This window comes from Platalea leucorodia (genome assembly GCF_965183815.1).
Source record: "Platalea leucorodia genome assembly, chromosome: 3".
Classification (NCBI taxonomy): domain Eukaryota; kingdom Metazoa; phylum Chordata; class Aves; order Pelecaniformes; family Threskiornithidae; genus Platalea; species Platalea leucorodia.
Window position 1 is genome coordinate 66,882,330 of NC_138825.1, and position 20,775 is coordinate 66,903,104.

Consider the following 20,775-nt stretch of genomic DNA (forward strand, 5'->3'; position numbering starts at 1 on the left):
CTGCTTTATTATATAGCAAATGAGAGTGCAGGAGTATTGATATTCAGAGCGAAGCTCAAGAGATCCAAGGTAATTCAGTAATAATCTAGGCTAGGTTGGTGAAAACATAGTTTTATACATATGCATTAAATAAAACCATAAAACATACTAAAATCTGAAAATAATTCTCTTCCAAAGTTCTTAAATAGAAAATACTTAGAATGCAGTGGATACTAGGCACATAAAAAGTAGCATTGCAAGACTAACATAACCAGTGGATAGAATGCAGGGAATTGATGACACTCATTTTTTCAGGAGTTATGGAAAACCTAAATGCTTAGTTTTGGTTTGGAGTTAGCTGACTCTGCTGAGGCAGGATATGTGTTACTACACATCGCATCGGATGAGTCTTCTGCACAAAATAAGATAGCTACGCAAGTGTGTAGCTGATATATTACTACAAATAGTCTAAGATATTTAGTACGCAGTGTATTTAAAAGAAGCTGTCTGTGTTTTCTTTGAAAATTTTCGGTGAGTTGGTTGGTTTTCAGTTGCATGTCAAACTGATAAAAGCATTTTTATGGTTATAGCTTAAAGCTAAATTTCTTAAAATTTAAGCTTCACTTGTAAAACTTTTTTTTTATTTACATTAAAAAGTTGTGCTAGGATAGGATGTCTACTCATTGTTAAGTTGTTAAATTTGGTAGAAGACTGTATGCAGTACCTGAAATATTAAATCCTAATACATACACGGTTTAAGGAAGGCAATTATGGGTTCAGTATTAAACAGGATTTCTTTTGTGTATTACATGACTCGATTAGCTCGTGAACTGCAAGGGATGTAAAAGTCAGAATTTTAAAGCCAAAGGGAAATGTCAAAGGAAATGCATGGGTTTTTATCTGTAAACCTTAGATACCTGCAGGCTACAATGTGAAATGAAGGAGTTCCTAAGTCAGCTTTTGTTACAAACTAGATAGTGTTTTTCATTCATTTATGTTGGAAATCAGAATTTTTCCTTCTCTTCACGTTATTTATGAAAGTAATATCAACTCTTAAAAATGGAAGTGAAATTTACTGTGTGGCAATAATGCTCAAATAACGTAAGGTGTAACAAATTATTGATGCATTGGCTTACTTTAAAATATGTTTATATGATTACATGCATCTCGATAAATTCTGCTGTCTCTCTCATAAATTTGCCGTTGGTAACACTTTCTCTGTTCTTGTTTTCATTTGTTTTTTTCCCCTTTCCTTTGTCTTGCAGATATTTCTTGTGCCTACAGCTTCGTCAGGATATTGCTTCTGGTCGACTGCCATGTTCCTTTGTGACTCATGCCCTCCTTGGTTCATATACCCTGCAGGCTGAGCTGGGTGATCATGACCCAGAGGAGCACCGCAGTGACTATATCAGTGAATTCCAATTTGCACCCAATCAAACTCAAGAAATGGAAGAAAAAGTAGCTGAGCTACACAAAACACACAGGTGTGTCAGATACAGTGGGATTAAATGAAATCATCATGCTTTGTCAAGTTTATGTCAATTCTCTTAAGAGTATGTGTAAAACTGCTAAGCTGAAGTTATTGTTACTTTGGAAATCTTTTGCTATGTAACTAGAACCTCTTAATTTCATGTGTTTAAAAATTTCAGTTTGAAAATAGTAGCTTCACTAAGATCTCAGAAGAGAACTTTTGGAGAAAATATTTTTATCTGAGCATATGAATAAGTTTAAGCAACATGCAGTTAGAATATGTTGAAAGAGTGAAGGTAGAAATCTTTATTAAAGGAATATAACATGCTCAGAAAGAACACTTTCCCTTTAGGGCAAAAATGCTATTGATACCTTACAAACTGAGGTTTTTCTATGTGTCTGAATTCCAGGATTCCACTCACTTTTGATTCTCAGTTCTTTTGTCAATAAACTCAAGGCTTATTCAATGGTTTTAGGGGCTTGACTCCAGCACAGGCGGATTCCCAGTTCCTAGAAAATGCTAAGAGACTCTCCATGTATGGAGTGGATTTACATCATGCCAAGGTATTGGGGATTGGTTTGGTTTGGTTTTGTTTTAGGCTACACATGCTTAGTATTAAAGAACATAGTATATATAGGTTATTTAAAAAATTTCATACCTTCAATTCCTAGGTATAAGCCTTTTATCTCTTGGTCACAATAATTACTCAGTTTACAGCTTTAACATCCTTAGAATGTATTTTAAATCTAAGTTTGTTTAATGCATAGATGTATGTGCAGCTTGGAAATAATATTTTATTCGTAAGAGTGGCTGTTTTTTAAATGTCAGATTTTTGATGCCGAGGAGACGTGGGGCCATAAAGTAAAGCCTAAAAGAACATGTAATTGCTTTTGTAATACCATGACAGTTACAAACAGAGCAGGGGGGAGGTCTCGGGGGAGGGTGTTTTTTGGAGCTTTTTCCACTCCTCTGGGTAGGTCAAATCAAATTTGCATTTGTAGTGTGATATTTTTGTTAAAAACCCAACAAACCAACTAACCAGCCCCCTCCCACTCCCTCGCACAAATCCAGGTCTCAAATCATTAGGAAAACTAATGCATTGTAAGCATATCAGTCTTATATTTAAAAAAGAAAGCCAAGATTTTTAAGTACTGGAGAAACATTGTTTAAGTCTGTTTCATATGGAAACAATGTGCACTTGTTTTTGCAGTTTTCCATAGACTTTTTTTCTGTGTTCTGTTAGAAGCACTTGAAAGAAATATACTTAAGTTTTTATTCACGTACATTAACTACGTCTGTAGCATTTATTCATTTTTTAATACAAGTGCAGCGTGGCAGTTTGCTTGGTCTGTAGTGTTTTAAGGAACTTAGATTTTTAGAGATTTATTGGAGCTTTCTTTTGCCAAAGTGAAGTAGCTGCAAGCATTAGAACTGCTCTTTGCCAGGACTCACTTGCAGCTGTTAGTTATGCCAGTGAAGCAACTTTTTAATGACAGTATTGGCATTTGATGTAGTTGATTTGTTGTTGGGGAGGACATGAGATTCTGCTGTATTGTGTAGTGGTACAGTGTATTGAAGCTTTATCAGTAAGTCATTAGTTTAGTAGCCTGTAAAACTTGCATCAAATGCTGTCAGTAGAACAGAATGCTCAGAAACCTCGTCCGCCAGCACTTCAAAGTCATTACGTTGACATTTTCAGCCAACTATCCAGTCCTTCCTATATCTTTACTGGAATAATAGGTAACTGTAAAAGATCACCATGATCACGAACTTGTTCAGACTTTTCCTGACTGGTTTAAGTTCGAAGGCCTGTTTTTAATTTTTCTTCTTTTAATGTTTCTTGAAATTATTGATAGCACACCCACCATACCTTTCCTTGCTTGTGAGTTGTTGACTTAGTCCCTGTTGCCAGAATATTGAAGAATTTCCCAGAACTGTGGCATACGCAATGGCATATGAGTGCCAAAGCCATTACTTAGAGTCCAAAACCTTTCCTATAAAATTAATATACTTGGCTGTTTCTGCTTTACGAATCCTATTGTCAGGGTCTTTCATGTTTGAATATGAAACGAGTCCCAGTTGGTTTATTTCCTCAAGGTATGCCAGCAATAATTACTTGTTTGGAATGTTATTAAACTGATTTTTATGAAATTGTCTCATACGTGATAGGATTCTGAAGGTGTGGATATCATGCTGGGTGTATGTGCTAATGGACTGCTCATTTACAAAGATAGACTCCGGATCAACCGCTTTGCTTGGCCAAAAATTCTGAAGATTTCCTATAAGCGAAGTAATTTCTACATCAAAGTCAGGCCAGCAGAAGTAAGTAGTACCTTTCTGCCTTGTGTCTTTTGTGAGATCATTTCTATCCAGCAACAAGATAACAGCCTCATTTTTTTCCCCAGATGTCCTAACAGGCTTCTGTTGGATTGGAGCAGAACTTAAGAGGGTTTTATTTTCCTCTTCAAATTCTACTGATTGTATTAAACGCTTGTTTTGATTAGTAAATGCAAACCAGGAAGAAAATCTGTTTTCTTTTGTTAATAGATGCCATCCTGTAACTTTTTTTTACAAGGAAAGCTAGTTACACTGGCCATGTTCTTGCTGTCTATACAAACTTGCAGTCCTGGGGGAGAGCCAGTCGGTTCCTCTTTGGGTATAATTGTTCACTAAATGTCAACACATCTAGCTGTATGGGTGTAACCAAAGGCTTGAGTTGTCCTGTGGATGTTATAACTCTTTCTGTTAGCTGCTGTGGAAATAGTGAATTCAACTTTCTTTTCAGATACCATTATAAGTTTGTGGGAGTTCCTGAAGGAGGGGGGGTTATGTTTTGAACACATTGTAACTGGAAATTTTGCAAAAAAACAAAATGTCAAACACTATAATGCTTTTTTAAATTATACTCTAAAATGTTTAAGGTAGCTTTTACTGTGTGAATAAATAAAACAAAAGAGCAGTCTAAATACCAACAGTACAATACAAACATTGTAGTTTTGTAAGTTTTGGAACACAGATGTATTGCTCTTGCACTCACTGATGGTGCATAGATGTAATATTTTTGCTAAGAAACTATTATATAGTGAAACAGATCAGGTAAGCTTAACACTGCAGTATGGATTTCAGACTTATTAAATCCAAGGAAAGTGTGCAGCATAACCTGCAATACAATTACTTCATGCAGTTTAGAAATAAATACATTGGGCAGCTAGTCAGAAAATTAGCAAGGAACACTAAAGTATTATTGGATTTCTTGAGAGAGTCATTAATACAGCTAGGAAGCGATAATGTGATTATTACCCATCATGACTAGCCTGCCAAGTATAATTTTATTAAAAGGCTATTCTGAAATTCTGATTTTTTTTTTTTTTAAATCTTATGAAGTCTTATGAGAGGAGAATTACAGCTTGTTACAGTTATGGAACTATCTGAACTCTGCCTGCCAGTTAATAGACAGCTTAAGGACATGGGTTAATTTATTTGTGGATTCTTTCCAGCTGGAACAGTTTGAGAGCACTATTGGGTTCAAACTGCCAAACCATCGGGCTGCGAAAAGGTTATGGAAGGTTTGTGTGGAGCACCATACTTTCTTCAGGTAAATGGTAATTCTCTGCTTCCCTCACTTTCCCAGGTATGCTCATATCTTTCTTTGAAAGGATATGAGGAAAACAGAGAAGGTTTCCCCTCCTCTTTGAATCTAATTTCTCAGTCCAATAACACCTCTTAGAAGACACCATAGCGATCATTGACCCCAAATTACAAATTCTGAAGCGCTGAAGTACAATTAACTGTTTTATTTAAACTTTCAGAGTGCTAACAGTATGGAACTAAACTAGTGATCATATGTAAGACTTGCTGAGAGATCGACTCTTCAGAGTGACCGTCTAGAAAGCCACTATACTCCTTCACAAGAAGCTCTCAGGGCCTGACAGTGATCTTCATTCACTTCACTTTTCAGACTATTCTGCTGAGTGTAAATGCTTACAGCTGAATTTTTGCTTATTTATAAACTGAGCTGGGCTCACAGTCATTCTTTAAAGAACAGAGAATCACTTTAAAAACAGACTACTATTTGTTTATATAATAATCCATAACTTTCTTTGCATTTTTTCCCCAGTAACTGATAAACATAAAATTCTGAATTGGTCATTGAAACTGCGGTCTGTTTGTATATGAGCACTTTAACAATAGGCCACAGAGCTGTTTCTACTTCCTCCATTGAAAAGGAATTTGAAAAGTCTTCATTTGATTTGTATAATAGCACAAACTCCAGGAGGGAGCGCATGTGCCCCATGCAGCCTAGGAGTCACAGATTTAGGTTGAATCTGTTATGCATTGAGTAGGCATTGAATCTGAGTTTCTTGCTTCAAATGAGCACGGTAACTAGGGCATGTAAAAGGTAAGCTTTCTTCTTCAGCAGCCTGGTTTTTAGTTTTAAAAAAGCAATTGTGTTTTAAGATAGATGCAATCCTGTCTCTGCATACTGGTCTAAGCTGAATATACTTGCTAGACTAAGATCTTGCAAGAACTTGGGGAACATGAGACCCAAGCAGTTCATTACTGGAACTCTCAGTGGATGGTTTTCAGTATTCAGATTTTCATTGAATGCAGAATATTCTTGAATGTAGTATTAGAATTTGTGCTGAGATTGGCAGTCAGTCTCAAAATACTTAATTTAGAAGCACTTCTTTTTGATATCCTGATCAAAGATTTTTTTTCATGTTTGATATAATTAATTGGTTAGGTTTATTAAGATACGTAGTCCACCATTCTGTTCTTTAAAATTTGAAGTCTGCTTTGGCTGGTGATGTCCGTTACCACAAATGGCATGCAGTTCTGTCTGCAATGAAAAGTTTATCGACACCCTTCAAATAATCATGCAGTGGTTTGCTTTGCTGGGAAACTGTATTTCCTAATTTTATGGTAATAATATGGACCTGAATATGGAAAAAACAAATCTTATGGAAGTCAAAAATCCTAAACTGAGAACTACCATTTGCAAATGTAAGTTTCCAGGAGCATATTAGATAATCTTACTACATAAATTCTGACATAATAAGAATAATTGGATTTTATTCCAGTCAGAAGTCTCTTCTCCTAACCAGGAATGACATTATAATGAGAATTATGTAACAAATATTTGAACCATTCTGTAAAATCCATATACTCCACTGATGTCATCAGACAGAAAATCCTCAGAACCTCTCATCCTGATTTAAAACCAGTAATATAAATCCAGCTCTATTTTTCTCCAAAGTTAAGAAGTAGAAAGCAATTGCCACAGTCCAAGAGACTGTAGCTCTTTCAGAGCATGTGTAAAGCTTGTGTATGATATCACAGAAAATTGTATTCAGTCTAGATGTACATTTTTAGCTTCCAGATCTCTTAGCATGCCCTATATAACATTGTAAGTTTCCTTGTGTTGTCTTTCGCAATGTTTCAGTTTTTCTCAAATAATTACATTAAGATTCATCTTCTTATAATGTATGGGAAATTCAGACAGCATATGAATTTATTTATAAAAACCTGTAATGAACTGTATAGAAAATGACAACCAAAAGGCATTGGATTCATTTGCATCAGCTCAACCTTATAGGATTCCAGTAACATTTTCAAAGAGCAACAATCTGATTTAAGAAATACAGTCAGACTACATTAATCTTTTGAGGTAAGCTTAGTCTGCAGCTCTGAATCTTAACAAATGGCTGCAGAAACCTGCTTGTAATTCTGCTTTATGATGTTTTATTTGAAATTTCATGATTGTTTCAGTGTCTCCCCAGAATGTCTTAAAATGGTAAAAGCATAGTCTTCAGTTATTTTATGTAATTAAGCTTGTAATACAAAAAATCCATTCAAATGCCCTTAATCAGGAAGTTATTAGTTCTCTTGTTTTTCCCCTTTAAAAGATTAAAAGTTTATCTCAGCAGGGTGGAAGATAAAAATGGCAGTTAATGCTGTAGCCTTGCCAAGACTGGAAAAGAACAGAAAGAACCTTGGAAAAACCCTCTTAGCCTTCTTCCTCTTAATGCATAATGCACTGTCTCTTGGAAATAATGTGGAGAAATAAATTGTCACAAAGATTGCATAACGCTGTTTTATAGAAGTAATGGAAGTGAAGCTCCAGATACTTGTGATTTTATTATATAAGTGGCCTTAGTGCAGAATGGTGGATAAGTCTGTCTTGAATTCTGTTTTTTTTTAAAAAATGTGTTGGAACAGATGAGGATTCAGGTGCATGCATATGCATCTTAGGCACGCAGGATTGGATCCTTCTGGCTAGCACTCTGACAAAGCCATAAACATCCTCTCTTAGAGAAAATGGTAACCTACTACCTAGCTCACCGTTCTTTTTGTTAAGTATCTGAAAATTCTTCAGTTTTGCTGAAATATCTTTAGAATGACTGTCCATTTTCAGAACCCACCACTGGATACTGTCTTAATGTATGTTGGATCAGGTTCCACTGACACAGATACTCCCTGTGCAAATGCTTCAAAAGTCAGCATACTTTTAAGTCTCGCTTGCCCGTCTGTGCCATCCTGAGTACAAAGGGTACAGTAGTTGCTGGTTCTGCTTGAAAAAAGCTGATGCGCAGTGAGCTTCTCATTCTTTGCAGATCCTCAAATCAAAAAGCTCCGTCTGTAATAGTCTGATGGTTTTATAGAGGGAGAATAGGCCATGGAGACTGCCATGCTGGGTGAGCATGCATCTGCAGCGCTACATTGATCCAAGGAGCAACATCAAAGACCTTTCTAGAGAAGCTGAGACTGGGAAGAGTTCCTGCAGTGATGACTGTTTATCCTATCAGCAAGGATGGCACTGGAACAAACAGTACCCTCAGTGTTGAAGCCGATGGCTTAGATTTCAAAAACAAAGTACAAGCCATGAGGGTTAGATGAATAAAAGCTTGAAGTCCTCATACTGAAGAAAATTCAGGGATGTATAGAGGACCTGTCTCTTCGAACTCAGGTGGTGTCAAAAAACAGTGGAACAAAGCAGAATTCCTCATAGCAAATTCTGCCATATTATTACTTAGACTTTCTGACATTAACACTTAGGTACAAACATACATACCCCGCATTAATAGTACTTGTAACTGAATCTCTTTTTCACCTTTTTCATGATATGCTTCCCCCCCCCCCCTTTACATCCAGCAAGCATCAACTTACACAAGTCCATAAATGACATTGTGAATCTCAATCTTTTTTCATTTGATACAGCCTTCTACACAGCTTTGATATGCCATTCCCTAACTTTGAGGAATAGCAGCTGCCGTATCAGTACCTCACAATATAGGAAAGACAGTGGAAGTGGGATGTGTAGTTTCTACTATAAGTAACATTCTGAGGAGAGAGATCTATGAAGCATTCTACATGGACCTATAATGGCCTCAGCTTTCTTGAAAAAATACCATTAAACCAAGATAGCACGAACAGATAAGCATCCCAGATGCTTCGTCATGCTGTGGAAAATGTGATGGTTATCAGCATCACTTCAATTCCAACTGCAAATAATAAATAACATGCATTGTTTTAGAAGTTCTTCTCAGAGCTTATGGCAGAATCCTTTCTTGCAGTGCATAAATCATGTATGGTGAACTAAATTTGGAACGTAATAAGTAGCTTTAAAGTACCTCATTAAATACATAAAACAAAGCCTTTTTAACTGACTTTCCTCATATTTACTTTTTAGACTTGTATCACCAGAACAGCCTCCAAAAGCAAAGTTTCTAACGTTGGGTTCCAAGTTCCGCTACAGCGGACGTACGCAAGCACAGACACGACAGGCTAGCAACCTCATAGACAGACCAGCTCCGTACTTTGAGCGCACTTCAAGCAAGCGTGTTTCCAGGAGCCTTGATGGAGGTATGAAATTTTACTTATTTCTTCAGTGTAATGATTACATTATGTGTTATCACTCTGATCTGACTGCTATTCAAAAATGTTGCCGTTACGGATGGCCAGAATGTCAATTGACAAATACATGAATTTCAGTTTCTGATGGGTGATGTGAGGAGCAGCCACATTGCTTACTTGTCAATTTTAGGTGACTTAAACAGTAAGTTAAGTCATTGTCTAAACTGTATGGCAGTGCTGTGAATATATGGAGGATTCTATATTGGGGACACAGCATCTGTGTTCACTACTCATATCTGTTTTATGGGATAGACGTGCATTATATGCTGTTGATTAGAATTGTTTAGTCAGTGGCATCTTTCGGGCTCTGGGTTGGCCTGAGTGCCTCTCTACACCAAACAGAAAAGGTAGAAAAAGTTTTTTTTCTTCTAGTTTTGTATCATTTTGTTCAGTATATTTTTATCCTAGTGTATTTATTAGTTACTTCTGTGTTTAGCTAACAAATTTTATATTGAGGTTGTTTGAATAGCTAAAATTTTTGTGTCATTAATGGTGGTTGGTCTCTTTGAGCAAAAATACTTCTGCTTTCCTTTATTGGAAACAGGCATGCTTTCCGAAGGCAGGTATAGCAGCAGTATGAGTGAGAGATGTAGAAGCACATGTTTTACTCTAAATCACTTCTGAAATAAATCTAAGGTAGAAAAATTCTTCAGAAAAATGATGTGAAGCTTGACTTTTATTCTAGTGAAGTTCTGTATGCCTGAATCAATAAGTGAACTGTGACAATGGTATGACTTCAGCTACAATTCTCCTGTTAACTTTACCTTTTTTCTCCAAAAATCTTTTACTTAGAAGACTTTTACTTCTGCAGATATTCATTCTTCCGTACTGGGACAAATGAGCAAACTGTGACACTTGCTTGGGAAACCTACAAAGTCTTACGTCTGAGAACCTAAGCAAAAATAAAGAGGCAAAAGCGGCTGCACTAGTAGTGTGTGATGAGTCCTTGTGGCAACCAAAAGCCTTGTTGCCACATCAGCATTACTGTCAGAGTTGGTTTTAGTTCCTGTGCTACTTTTGGTTAGAAACAATTTGATCTCTGCCCAACTCTTCTGCCCAACTTGCCCAAAAGCAAGCCTTTCTGAGATCCCTTGTGCATCATCTGAAGAATACGGATGTGTATGCATGCGTGTTCAGGCCCAAACTTTCACTCTTACAGAGCCATCACACTCAAAATTTTGAGCATGATGAAACATTGCTCTTGGTTTTCCTTTTTTTCCCCTTAATCATCTGCTATTCCTGGCAGCATTTAAGGCATCTTGCTGGTGTTGCCATCTGCAGGCTGTAATAGTTTTAAACTGTGTTCATTCAAAGTCAAACTTAAATATTGTTCTTTCTTCAGGCAGTAGTCCAGATGTAGGTTCATACTGTGAGTGTACCCTTGAAACGAGAAATCCTGTAGAGGATGTGCTTGCACTCTGCCTCTCCTATGTGAGCAGCATGTGCAGTGCCGTTGTTCATCCCAAATACCTAGAGTTGCCTACTCATCCTTGTAGGCATTACTCTTGCCCCACTCCCACCTCGCCCTCACTAGAGGGACTGCAGCATGCTGGAGGAATGGGCTGAAAGGAACCGTATGAAATTCAACAAAAATAAATGCAAAGTCCTGTGTCGGAGGAGGAGTAACACCATACACCAGTACATGCTGGGGGACCAACTGCGCTGAAAGCAGCTTTGCAGAAAAGAATCTGGGGACTCCCGCTGGAGAAGTTGAACATGAGTCAACAGCGTGCCCTTACAGCAAAGGCGGCCAACTGTATCCTGGGCTGTATTAGCAAGAGCATAGCCAGCGCATTAGAAGAAATTATTATTCCTCTATTCAGTACTTTGTGAAGACCATGTCTGGAGTACTGTGTCCATCTTTGAGCTCCCCGGTATTAGATGGGCATTGACATATTGCAGTGAGCCCAGTAAGGGCCACCAAGCTGGCCAGAGGGCTGGGGGCCCATAATATATGAGGAGAGGCTGAGGGAACTGTGGTCCTTTGGCTTTACAGCCTTCGCTTCTTAGTGAGATACTGCTGTCTACAGCTACCTACAGGGAAGGTATAGAAAAGACAGAGCCACACTTTTCTCGGAGGTGCCCAGTGATACGGCAGTGGGGAGTGCCTGAAAGTTGAGACACAGCAAATTTCAGTTAGAAATAAGAATTTTTTGTTGTTGTTTAAAAAGACCTTGGATATGCTCAAAAGTCAACTGGACAAGTCCCTGAGCAACCTCATCTAATTGCACCTGCTCTGAGCAGGGGGCTGGACTACCTGACCTCCAGGTGTTCCTTCCAACCTAAATTATTCTGTGATTTGTCAAAAGTTACTTGTGGAACTTGAGGGATATATACCCAAGAAATGCTCTATTTGCCACCCAAGAAGGGATCAGAAGCTTAAATTGCAGAACTTACTACTTAGAGAGGCCCTAAAAGTCTAACATCCCAAATCCCACATTTCCCATTAGCTGGCCTTGGCTTCTTAGCAGCTTAAGGGAGTCTCTGATCTGAAGCTGAGACTGTTTTCAAAAGAGGATATCTGCCAAAGGTACTCCAAGAAATGCCTCTTCCTCTCAACTTTCTGCACCTTGGCTTTGTAAAGTCAAGGCATATGGAGGTATTACAGAAGATTGCTAAATGAATGAAGTTTATATCAAAGTTGTGTTTATTAAAGCTGCATAATTTAATGAATTCTCCTGTGTTTCATTGCTACTGTTTTGACTGAGCCAGTCATCCTGGTTAAAAAAAAAAAAAAAGCCATCCTGCTCATTAATCCTATTAAGCTGAATCAAATAAGAGAAAAGACTAATTTAAGGCCTTTCACTCTCTTGTGCTTTAACTATATTCAAGTACACATATACAGTATTTACCCCTTCCATTTTTCGTGAGCATATAGGGAGGAATAGTCTTACTTTCACTGAGCTGTTGTTTCTGCAGTTTTGCTAAGGTTCCGGAAGAAAAATGCTGTGACGGTTATATGCATAGCTATTTCTATATTGCATTAAACCAGTCCTCTCAAATTAGTGAATTTCCACAAAACACTGTTGCCTATTCCTCTCTTTTGTTATGGTGACTTACATAGTCACAAGAACAGTACCTTCAATTTGTCTTCCAAGACTAATCAGAAAGTTGATAATTAAATACCTACCTGATATTATGAGGGGTTTTTTTCCCTTGCATAGTAAGTGCACATTATATGACAAGGGTACATTGCTGTTCATATCAGTGCAATGAGAACCACAGACCTTTTGCGAAGCCAAGAGGCTGAAAAATACTGTGTCACTCAGTAACTAGCCTGTATTGCTCATTGCTGACATAACCATAAAATCATTTTGTTAAGAAGTCTTAAAAACAAAATGTTCCAACTTACCCCAATTTACCAAAATTATTTTCTTCTCTAATAGCTCCCATGGGTATCTCAGATCAAAGTCTGCTAAGAGACTTCCCTGCTCCTGGAGGGCAGGCTGCTGGAGATAAAATCCTTGACATTGAAGCCGCTGGTCAGGCCAAGTTAAAAGAAGGTGGCAGAGAAGAAGATGGAAGCCCAGTCAAAACTCCGCAATTAGAATTAATTCAGGATGGAAAGGTATGGCTGACTTTCACACCAAAATTATTTGTTCATGTGGTCTGTGTCCAGGTGTGGTTGTTTAGTGCCTCTCACTTCTGAGCATCATACAGAACACCATATTAAAATGTTAAAAGAAAATTGTCAAGTGCTTTCTGTAGGTTTAACTTAATGTACGTGTATGTAAGCAAAAAAGAATACAGACTTCTGAATGGCATTGAAATAGGGTTTCTTTTTTATGCTATAAATTTAATTTGAATTCTCAGTAAGCTTACATGAGTTCTTGAAAAAATGTTTCAAAGGGTAAATAGTGTTTTATTCATTTCCTTAGTTTGTTTAGACTTTAAAAAAATTGTTAGTATATTGTGTACATTCTAGAAAGTTGGATATATTATGATTATGACTGTGTTTAATTACCATAGGTAACAGTATTGTTTTAGTAGCCATTGCAGAATTATTTCGTCCTTTAAAAACTTGTGTGTTGACTGAGACATAGATTTCTGTGAACAGTTGAGTAGTTTGGCCTGTTGCTGTTGCAAACAACCATTTACTTGTTTTATTTGTTTGAGCTACTGGGAGAATAGGTCAAAAAATTAAATTTAGATCTCGTATGATTTGATGTAGAAATTTCCTTCCAAGGTGTCAGCTAAAATCTGCTGCTCTTCTCTCTCAGACATGATTTCTTTTTCTGGCAGTTCTCCAGAACTTTATTTCATATTTAAAGAGTAATTTTGTTTTCAAACATTTTTGCAAGTTAGCTACCCATTTGGTTCCTTGGGGCACTGCTGACTTTCTCTGTGCGGTTTGCATGTTCCCACTGCATTCAAGTGTAGGAAGGGAACAAATACCAACAGTTGCATTTTTTTTGTTTGCTGGCAAGTTGAAATAATTTTGAATTAGCCTAGGAAAAAGGCACACACAGAGTTTCTTTATGGGAGAAAATGGTAAAATAAATTACTATTTTTTGACTTTGGGCTTGGTAAAATGGTGATACTCCCTTGTTTTCAGAGTGGCAGTATCTTTCAATATTTTAACCAAAAGAAAAAAAAAAAAAAAGAGCAGTATTTTGGGAAGTTGTTCCAGGAAGCTGTTCAGTAAGATTTTGTTACACATGCCAATTCTGTGAACAGCTTTCTTTCCCCGCTAGCGCAGATACTTCTTTTCCTTTCTGGCTCTCTTTAAGTCTTAGAGGAAACGGTTATAAACCAAGAATCAAAGTGCCAGCTTGTCTTTCGTGTACTGCACTGTCCCCTGACCTTTCTGCCAAAGCTTTGAATATCTGTCCGCTTCCATCTGTTGTGACTATTACAGTTCAAAAGTGCACAGTTCTTTACAGCCTGAGAACAAAACAGTCGTAATGGGTTCCTTTCATAATCCACAGAAGTAAACAAGTTGGCTGCTCGTAAAACACAAGGGGATTTCTATTTTTATTTGGCATTTCTATTGCGTTAGTAGAGCTATCCCTGCTTCTAAGTAAAAATTTTCACTAACTAATAATTTCTTTTTTTTCCCTCTTCTTGTGCCTTCAAACTTGCATTTTGTTGTGCTTTCATTTTCCACTGTGCACAGAATATTTTTCTTCAGCTCACTCACATTCACCCATCACCACTACCCATCCATTCTGTGTCATCCCATCTCACAAACCTGTCGCCTGTCCCTGAGATGGACATGCTTTCAGATATCTCAGAGGAAGATACCTATGGGGAGCCCCTCCTTACCATCCCAGACATCTCAGAGTGCAATTCCATGAAAGAAACACCAGACCATAATAAAAACAAAATAGCTTCACCGAATAATATCTTTGAACCTATGAGACACCTAGCTAGTGGAGGCTCCTCTGCTGTGGAGGGAAAAATCCATACAAATGACTACAAAAGCACTGAGTTGTGTGTCTCATTCAGCTTTATTAGATGCTTTTCTTTTTATTTCCGTTCACTGCTTGATGAGGATGGTTATATTACTTTTCCTAGCCTTCCTAATGTTTGCATCTCTTTCCTCCCATCTGGCCTTCAGCACTATATTCCTATTACCTCTCCTTCCTTCATCCCCTCTTTTCTCCTTATCTTTGTGCTACTTCTGTCTGCTTTCCAGTCTATTCCTTTTTCACTCACATTTTCCCTTCCTCTTGCTCTGTCCCTCTGCTACCTGGAGCCTAAGGTGACTTCCTTTAGTGCCTCTAGTGACAATGACCTGAATGACAAAGCAGAGGAAGAGGAGGTGTGTAATTTTGTTGCTTAAATGTTGACACTTGCACATAGGTTTTATGCTTGTTCTCCCAGAGGCTTGCTCAGTTTTGCACACTTCCTAGCATAGGGATATGTCGATGTACATGCCTGTATATATATAGAAATACACACAGACACACACACATGTATATCTCTATCTTTCTAACTTCTCTCATTTGTGAAAAATTGCCATTGCGGGATTTTTAGTCAATAGACAGCTGGTGGTTTTTTCTGCCTGAATTCCTACAGCATGCATAATTTCATTAGATTCCACAGATACTGAGCTGCAGGTAGAGTTGCTTTGTAGTTCAAAATGTTTATGAGCACATAAATCTGAATACTGAAAGTGCTGTGTAATAATAGATATATTATTACTTGATACTATTTGCAAGTTGTGCTACTTGCAGTATGAGTTTGTGTTAAAATGCATGTCTGCTGCGTGCATTGACTGGAATGCACCTCTCCAAAGTTCTCTTTAGATCTGAAAAGTGAGATTCCTAAAAGCTGAATTCAGAAAACTGTGAATGCTTTAAAATCAGCCTTTTTTTGTTATTCCAGATGTTTCTGCTCTACAAGGGCGTGTGCAAAGTTGAGTCTGTCCAAGGCACTTTTTTTGTTTTTGTTAAGTGCTTTGATTAATCTCTAGCAGCAGTTAAGGTGGAGACTGATTTCGTTCATTAGCTGGGATTGCAGGTTGTGTCCGACTTTAATCACTGGAGTCTGAACATTCTTTGAAATACACTGTTAAAATTGCTGTACAGAAGGCTCAGTCACACTAACATGTTGCTCTGATCATCTGGAGTGGTTGACAAAATGCCTCCTTCCCTTATGTCTGCTGTGTATGTTACAGCAATACCACTAGAAAAAGGTGGTTTATTTTGATCTTCAAAGAAATATGAAACCAAATATTATTGAATCAAAAAGGGGGAGGGCCTGTTCAATGTTACATTTAACAAAGTTTGTTAAACTGATAAAATCAATACAATGTACATATTAAAAACATGCTAAATACAACGTGATGCCATTAAAAACACCAATCTAAAATAATGAAAAACATTACTTTAAAGACTTTCTCAATGTTTCTGTAACCTTATTCAATCCATCATTTGTAACGTAAAGTCGCAGAAAACAGAACCCCAGATAAGCGAGAAATGAATAAAAATGTGATATGTACCACATTATGTGTGCATTCACACAGAATCCAAAATGCAACAGTATGTGTAATAAGTAAACCCCTCTTCAAATTTATGTACTTGCACAGTGTTGCCTTTTAAATGCATCTTTTCCTAACATGAGCAGTTGATATTTGTACCTGTGGAAAGACTGGGAAGTGGTTTGCTTTTTAAAGAATGCCACTCCTTAAGGCAGTCAGAATACTTGTAGGTAAGATATGAAGATTAGCTATCATTTCCAACAGAGTGCATTGCAGTTTGGGGAAGAACCTAAAAAGGAGGGGCGGCGTGCAAATAACTCATCCCAAGACAGCAACATTCTTAAAATAATTAAGACAGTTTGTAAATCCAGTATTGAGGTGTTTGGCTTGAATTCTAGACTCTCTTACCAAAAGAGCTCATGCATTAGGTTCCATTTTCCCATCAACTTGTTGCAGAGTTCAAGGCGCTTACCATAGAAATTACGCATATCATTCTTTTCTTTACTCATTCTTAAATTTCCATCTGGGAAAACACTGAAAGGTACAGCAAGAAAGGGACATAGTGTGAAACTTCCATTTTTCATGCCACTTATGCCAAATATGACTTCAGCCATTCTACAGCAATTTAGGTGAAGGAAGACCAAAGTCGCTTAATAATTTCAACAACATCTGGGGCCGAAACAGTAAAGGTCTGTAAATATAGCACGCTTTGCAGTATTTACAAAGAGATGAAGCCTCTGTGTTAGTCTGTAAGCGTATGTTAATGGTTCCTTTTCTTGATAATTTGCCACGTGCTCACATAGGTGGAATCTGAAGAGGAGGAAATACAGCAGAAGGTGCATGGTTGTTTTTTTACAATTAATTCTGGCTGTAGCTGCCTGCCTTGTTAGCACCCTAAACTTTCTGTGGATTTAGTCTGAATAGTGCCTTTTCACCTTACCATTTTGTTTCTCTTATTTAACTGTCTGATTCTAAGGGTCTTTTTTTATTTACTTGCTGGTACATTTTGTGTTCATTTTGGGTTTTTTTTGTTTTTTATTTTTGTGTATGGCTTAATTTCACAGAGCAATTCCTTGAGAGTAGACGGGGAAAATATTTATGTCAGACATAGCAATTTAATGTTGGAGGTTTGTATATAATATAAGAAACACTTTCCCTTCTCACGGGCTGCCACGCTGCATGGGATGGGAGGTCACTTGCAGGCTGTGACAGACACTGTGCATGAAGTGCATGGGGGAAAACCAGCTTGGAAATGTTGCATGTTGTTATTCTAGTTTCTGAGTTTAAACAGGAAAAAAAAAAAAGAAACACCAAAAAAATCCAAACAAACCAAAAAACTCCTCAGTTTGTATGTTGGATGTACATGTTGTATATTTTTTCTAGATGTTTTCAAGGTGGCAACTGGGAATAATAGCCCTATTTAGATAAAGCAAACACGTGGGTCCAATTCATAATCCTAAATGGGATTTTTACACATTGCTCCTCAATGTGTACGTCTTCGTTGAGGAGGGTTTCTAGTTTTCACCAGTTTAATCAACATTTATCAAATACTTTATCTGAATAAATGGAGTTAGTAAGGCACAAGCAGTGATGGAAGTATGGAAAAACTCATTCGTTCATTGATATTAAGAGCTTTGAGAAATGTATGTGAGGATCAGATTTTTAAAGGGAATGTTTAGATGTGCTTCTGAAATCTTTGCCTTATTTTTTCGCTTTTCAAATGGAAGTAATTCTTGCTTCCTAAAGGCTGGTTTTCACCGAAGATAAGCAATAACAAAGAGCTTTGAACAGTATGTTAATGTGTAGTGCTTTGTCACTGAAATAGAGATCTTTATTATAAGAATTTCTATATAGTCTGTTAATCTGGATTATTTTATCAAAGACTGTCTGTAGTTATGATCAGTGTAATTTAAATTGTGGTTAATAACATAAACTAGTAACTGAAGAAATTTTAGAAAATCCTACAGCTGTCTTTAATTTATTTTATTCATCCAGATGGGGCTATAAATAATTCCCTTTGTCACAAAAACTGTCTTTTTAAAAATCATTGATTTTGTTCAGTAATAAGGAGATGTATGGATCGCAGTAACCCAACTAATACGTTTTTTGGCTTTTTGCAGCTTTTGATCACTATTGAAACTTTGCTTGTGTATAACTCACTAAAGGACTGAAAGTGTGCATTGCATAACTGTGCTTTGATCAAGTCCAAGAAACGTGCCTTGTGTCAAGCAAAGACAGGTTTTAAAATTATGACATGATTGTTAGGAGCTTCAGTTGAGTAATAGAATGCCTTTGGCATAAGGCTTTACTTCACTCAGAAAATACATAATTTAGGGGGACATATTTCATGTCTCGTTTGTTAGTTCTAGATTAAAAGTAAAGCATTGGTCCTGTGACAATATGAACCTACTGAGTTGCCAGAAGGGGAGAGGTTCTTAGTGTTCGAAGTGGATATGTGAATATTCGTAGAATTAGGAAATAGATGTGCAGCACCAAACTTGTTACTGGTGCTGAACGTGCAAGTGAAATTAGGAACTGATGAGTTTGTATTGGATTTGGATTTTTTCATGACTTAAGACAGGGTGTCTTTGCATTGCGAGCACTGACTATAAAAATCCTAACCAAAATGTTAAAGTAAAATTTCAAAATGTTCTGTTACAAAGTATATCAAATCTTAATACAAAACCCAGATGCTTTACCTAAATTATTGTATCTGTTTACATTCTTTTGATAAAACTTCATTAATAATTATGTCTACATTGATATTATTCCATTTTAATCTTCAGTCCCTTAATTCTGTACTAAAAATGGTTCTGAGGCTTAAACTTGAATTTAGCCTCAATGGGTCATCACAAAATCTAATGCGATATTCACGCTGTGGCATCCCCTTTGGCACTTGCCTATGTAGGTGCAATTTAGAGAGAACATCTCTTTGGTATTGGTGTGCACAAAAACTATCCCTACTTCAGTGCTGTGTCTGCTGTCAGGTTCTTAAATGTGGAATTGGCAGATGTCAGGCTTTAAGTCTTTAAATCTGGTTCTTCCAGTAAGTTTAAGCCTACGTGACAGGCACGATGACTAGTCCCTCTGAAGTTAAGCATGTGTTAGATACTTGCATATTTGGCCCTGTAGTATTGTCTTCACAGAAGTAAGTATTTTTCATGGAGCCTGTAATATCAAGAAAGATGCATTTTTATAGTGTTTCTTGGGCTAGACTATTCTTTCTTACAGCTGCCTTCAGTAATGTTAGTTGTGCAATATCCCAAAACACTTGCTTCTGTGCTTACAAATTTTAGATGAAAGCAAGCAACTACTGGAAATTATTATTGTTTCATAGGGTTAGTAGTTTCATGTTTTGGATGAAAATAGCCCTCTGTTAAATAACCATGCACAGCATTATTTTTCCTTTGCCTTAAAATATGGAAGAAACACTGTATGAGTGGCCCTTCATTACAAAAACAAAACCAAAAAAATTTTAGTTACCTTGTAGCCTTAAACTTTTTTATTTTAAGGCACTCCAAAGAATAGCTCTTCAGACACAAGGCACTTTCCTTGGTTGGTTTCTTTTTTTTTCTTTTTTTTTTTCCAGTTAAGTTTGCTTTTGTTGTCGTGTTTTGTCCTACTTTGTTTTACGTTGCGGGTTGCTAGGACCTGGATAAGACCCAAGACGACTTACTGAAACACCAGGCTAGCATTAGTGAGCTCAAGCGCAATTTCATGGAATCCACACCTGAACCACGCCCAAATGAGTGGGAAAAGCGGCGTATCACACCTCAGTCCCTACAGTCACAAGGGGTATGTCACTGCAGACGCTTGTCCGCACGCGTTTCCGTACAACCTCTATGTAATATAGTAAATGCAGTTTGTCCTTTAGATTAACACTTTCCTTGGCTAATGTAATATTTGTTTATACTAAGTATACATTAACTTTTTACCACTTACCATTGGACCTGACTTTAAATAATGTGTGGAATTTTATTCTTTTACAATGATACCTGAGTTAGAATCACTAGGAAAAAAATGGAGATGATGGCAGTATTTTCTTGTGTGTTAAGGACAGCTTAAATTTCGCTCTGATTTACACAGATTGATGGAGAAAACTTTTCAGTGACAGTAGAACTTTTCCCTCCTTTTCCCTCTCTTTAACTCTTCATAGACAGCTTGTGCGTAAACACACACACAGCCTGTGAGTTGTTTCAAAAGGACCTTACATGATCAGTTAATTTACAGTGTTGACTTCTTTGGGACATATTTAATGTAGTTCTTAAAATTTACCCACCTTAATCTCCAAAAGTCTGTAAAATGAATTTACCTTTTTTTCTCTCTACCGCCTTCCTGACTGAACCTTAAAACAGCAGTTTGGAAAAACATTTTCTACAAATATCATTCTGAATGCTTGTGGCAAGAAAACTACCCAAACAAATTTCCCTTGCTGCTGTGAAACTTTTAGAGGAGTTATTAGCTGCTTCTTTCACAGAGTAGAAGA

At 37.1% G+C, this 20,775-nt stretch overlaps 1 protein-coding gene across 3 annotated transcripts in view; it reads left to right on the top strand.

Moving 5' to 3' along the window:
- Positions 1–20,775, top strand: part of EPB41L2 (erythrocyte membrane protein band 4.1 like 2) — a 119,609-nt gene that overhangs the window by 83,333 nt on the left and 15,501 nt on the right. For all 3 annotated transcript variants that reach the window (XM_082306598.1, XM_082306599.1, XM_082306600.1), the window contains exons 8-15: positions 1,245–1,463; positions 1,926–2,013; positions 3,620–3,772; positions 4,948–5,045; positions 9,141–9,313; positions 12,751–12,932; positions 17,354–17,416; positions 19,938–20,084. In XM_082306598.1, coding sequence (XP_082162724.1) covers positions 1,245–1,463; positions 1,926–2,013; positions 3,620–3,772; positions 4,948–5,045; positions 9,141–9,313; positions 12,751–12,932; positions 17,354–17,416; positions 19,938–20,084 — 1,123 coding nt within the window. The remainder of the gene's footprint in view (positions 1–1,244; positions 1,464–1,925; positions 2,014–3,619; positions 3,773–4,947; positions 5,046–9,140; positions 9,314–12,750; positions 12,933–17,353; positions 17,417–19,937; positions 20,085–20,775) is intronic.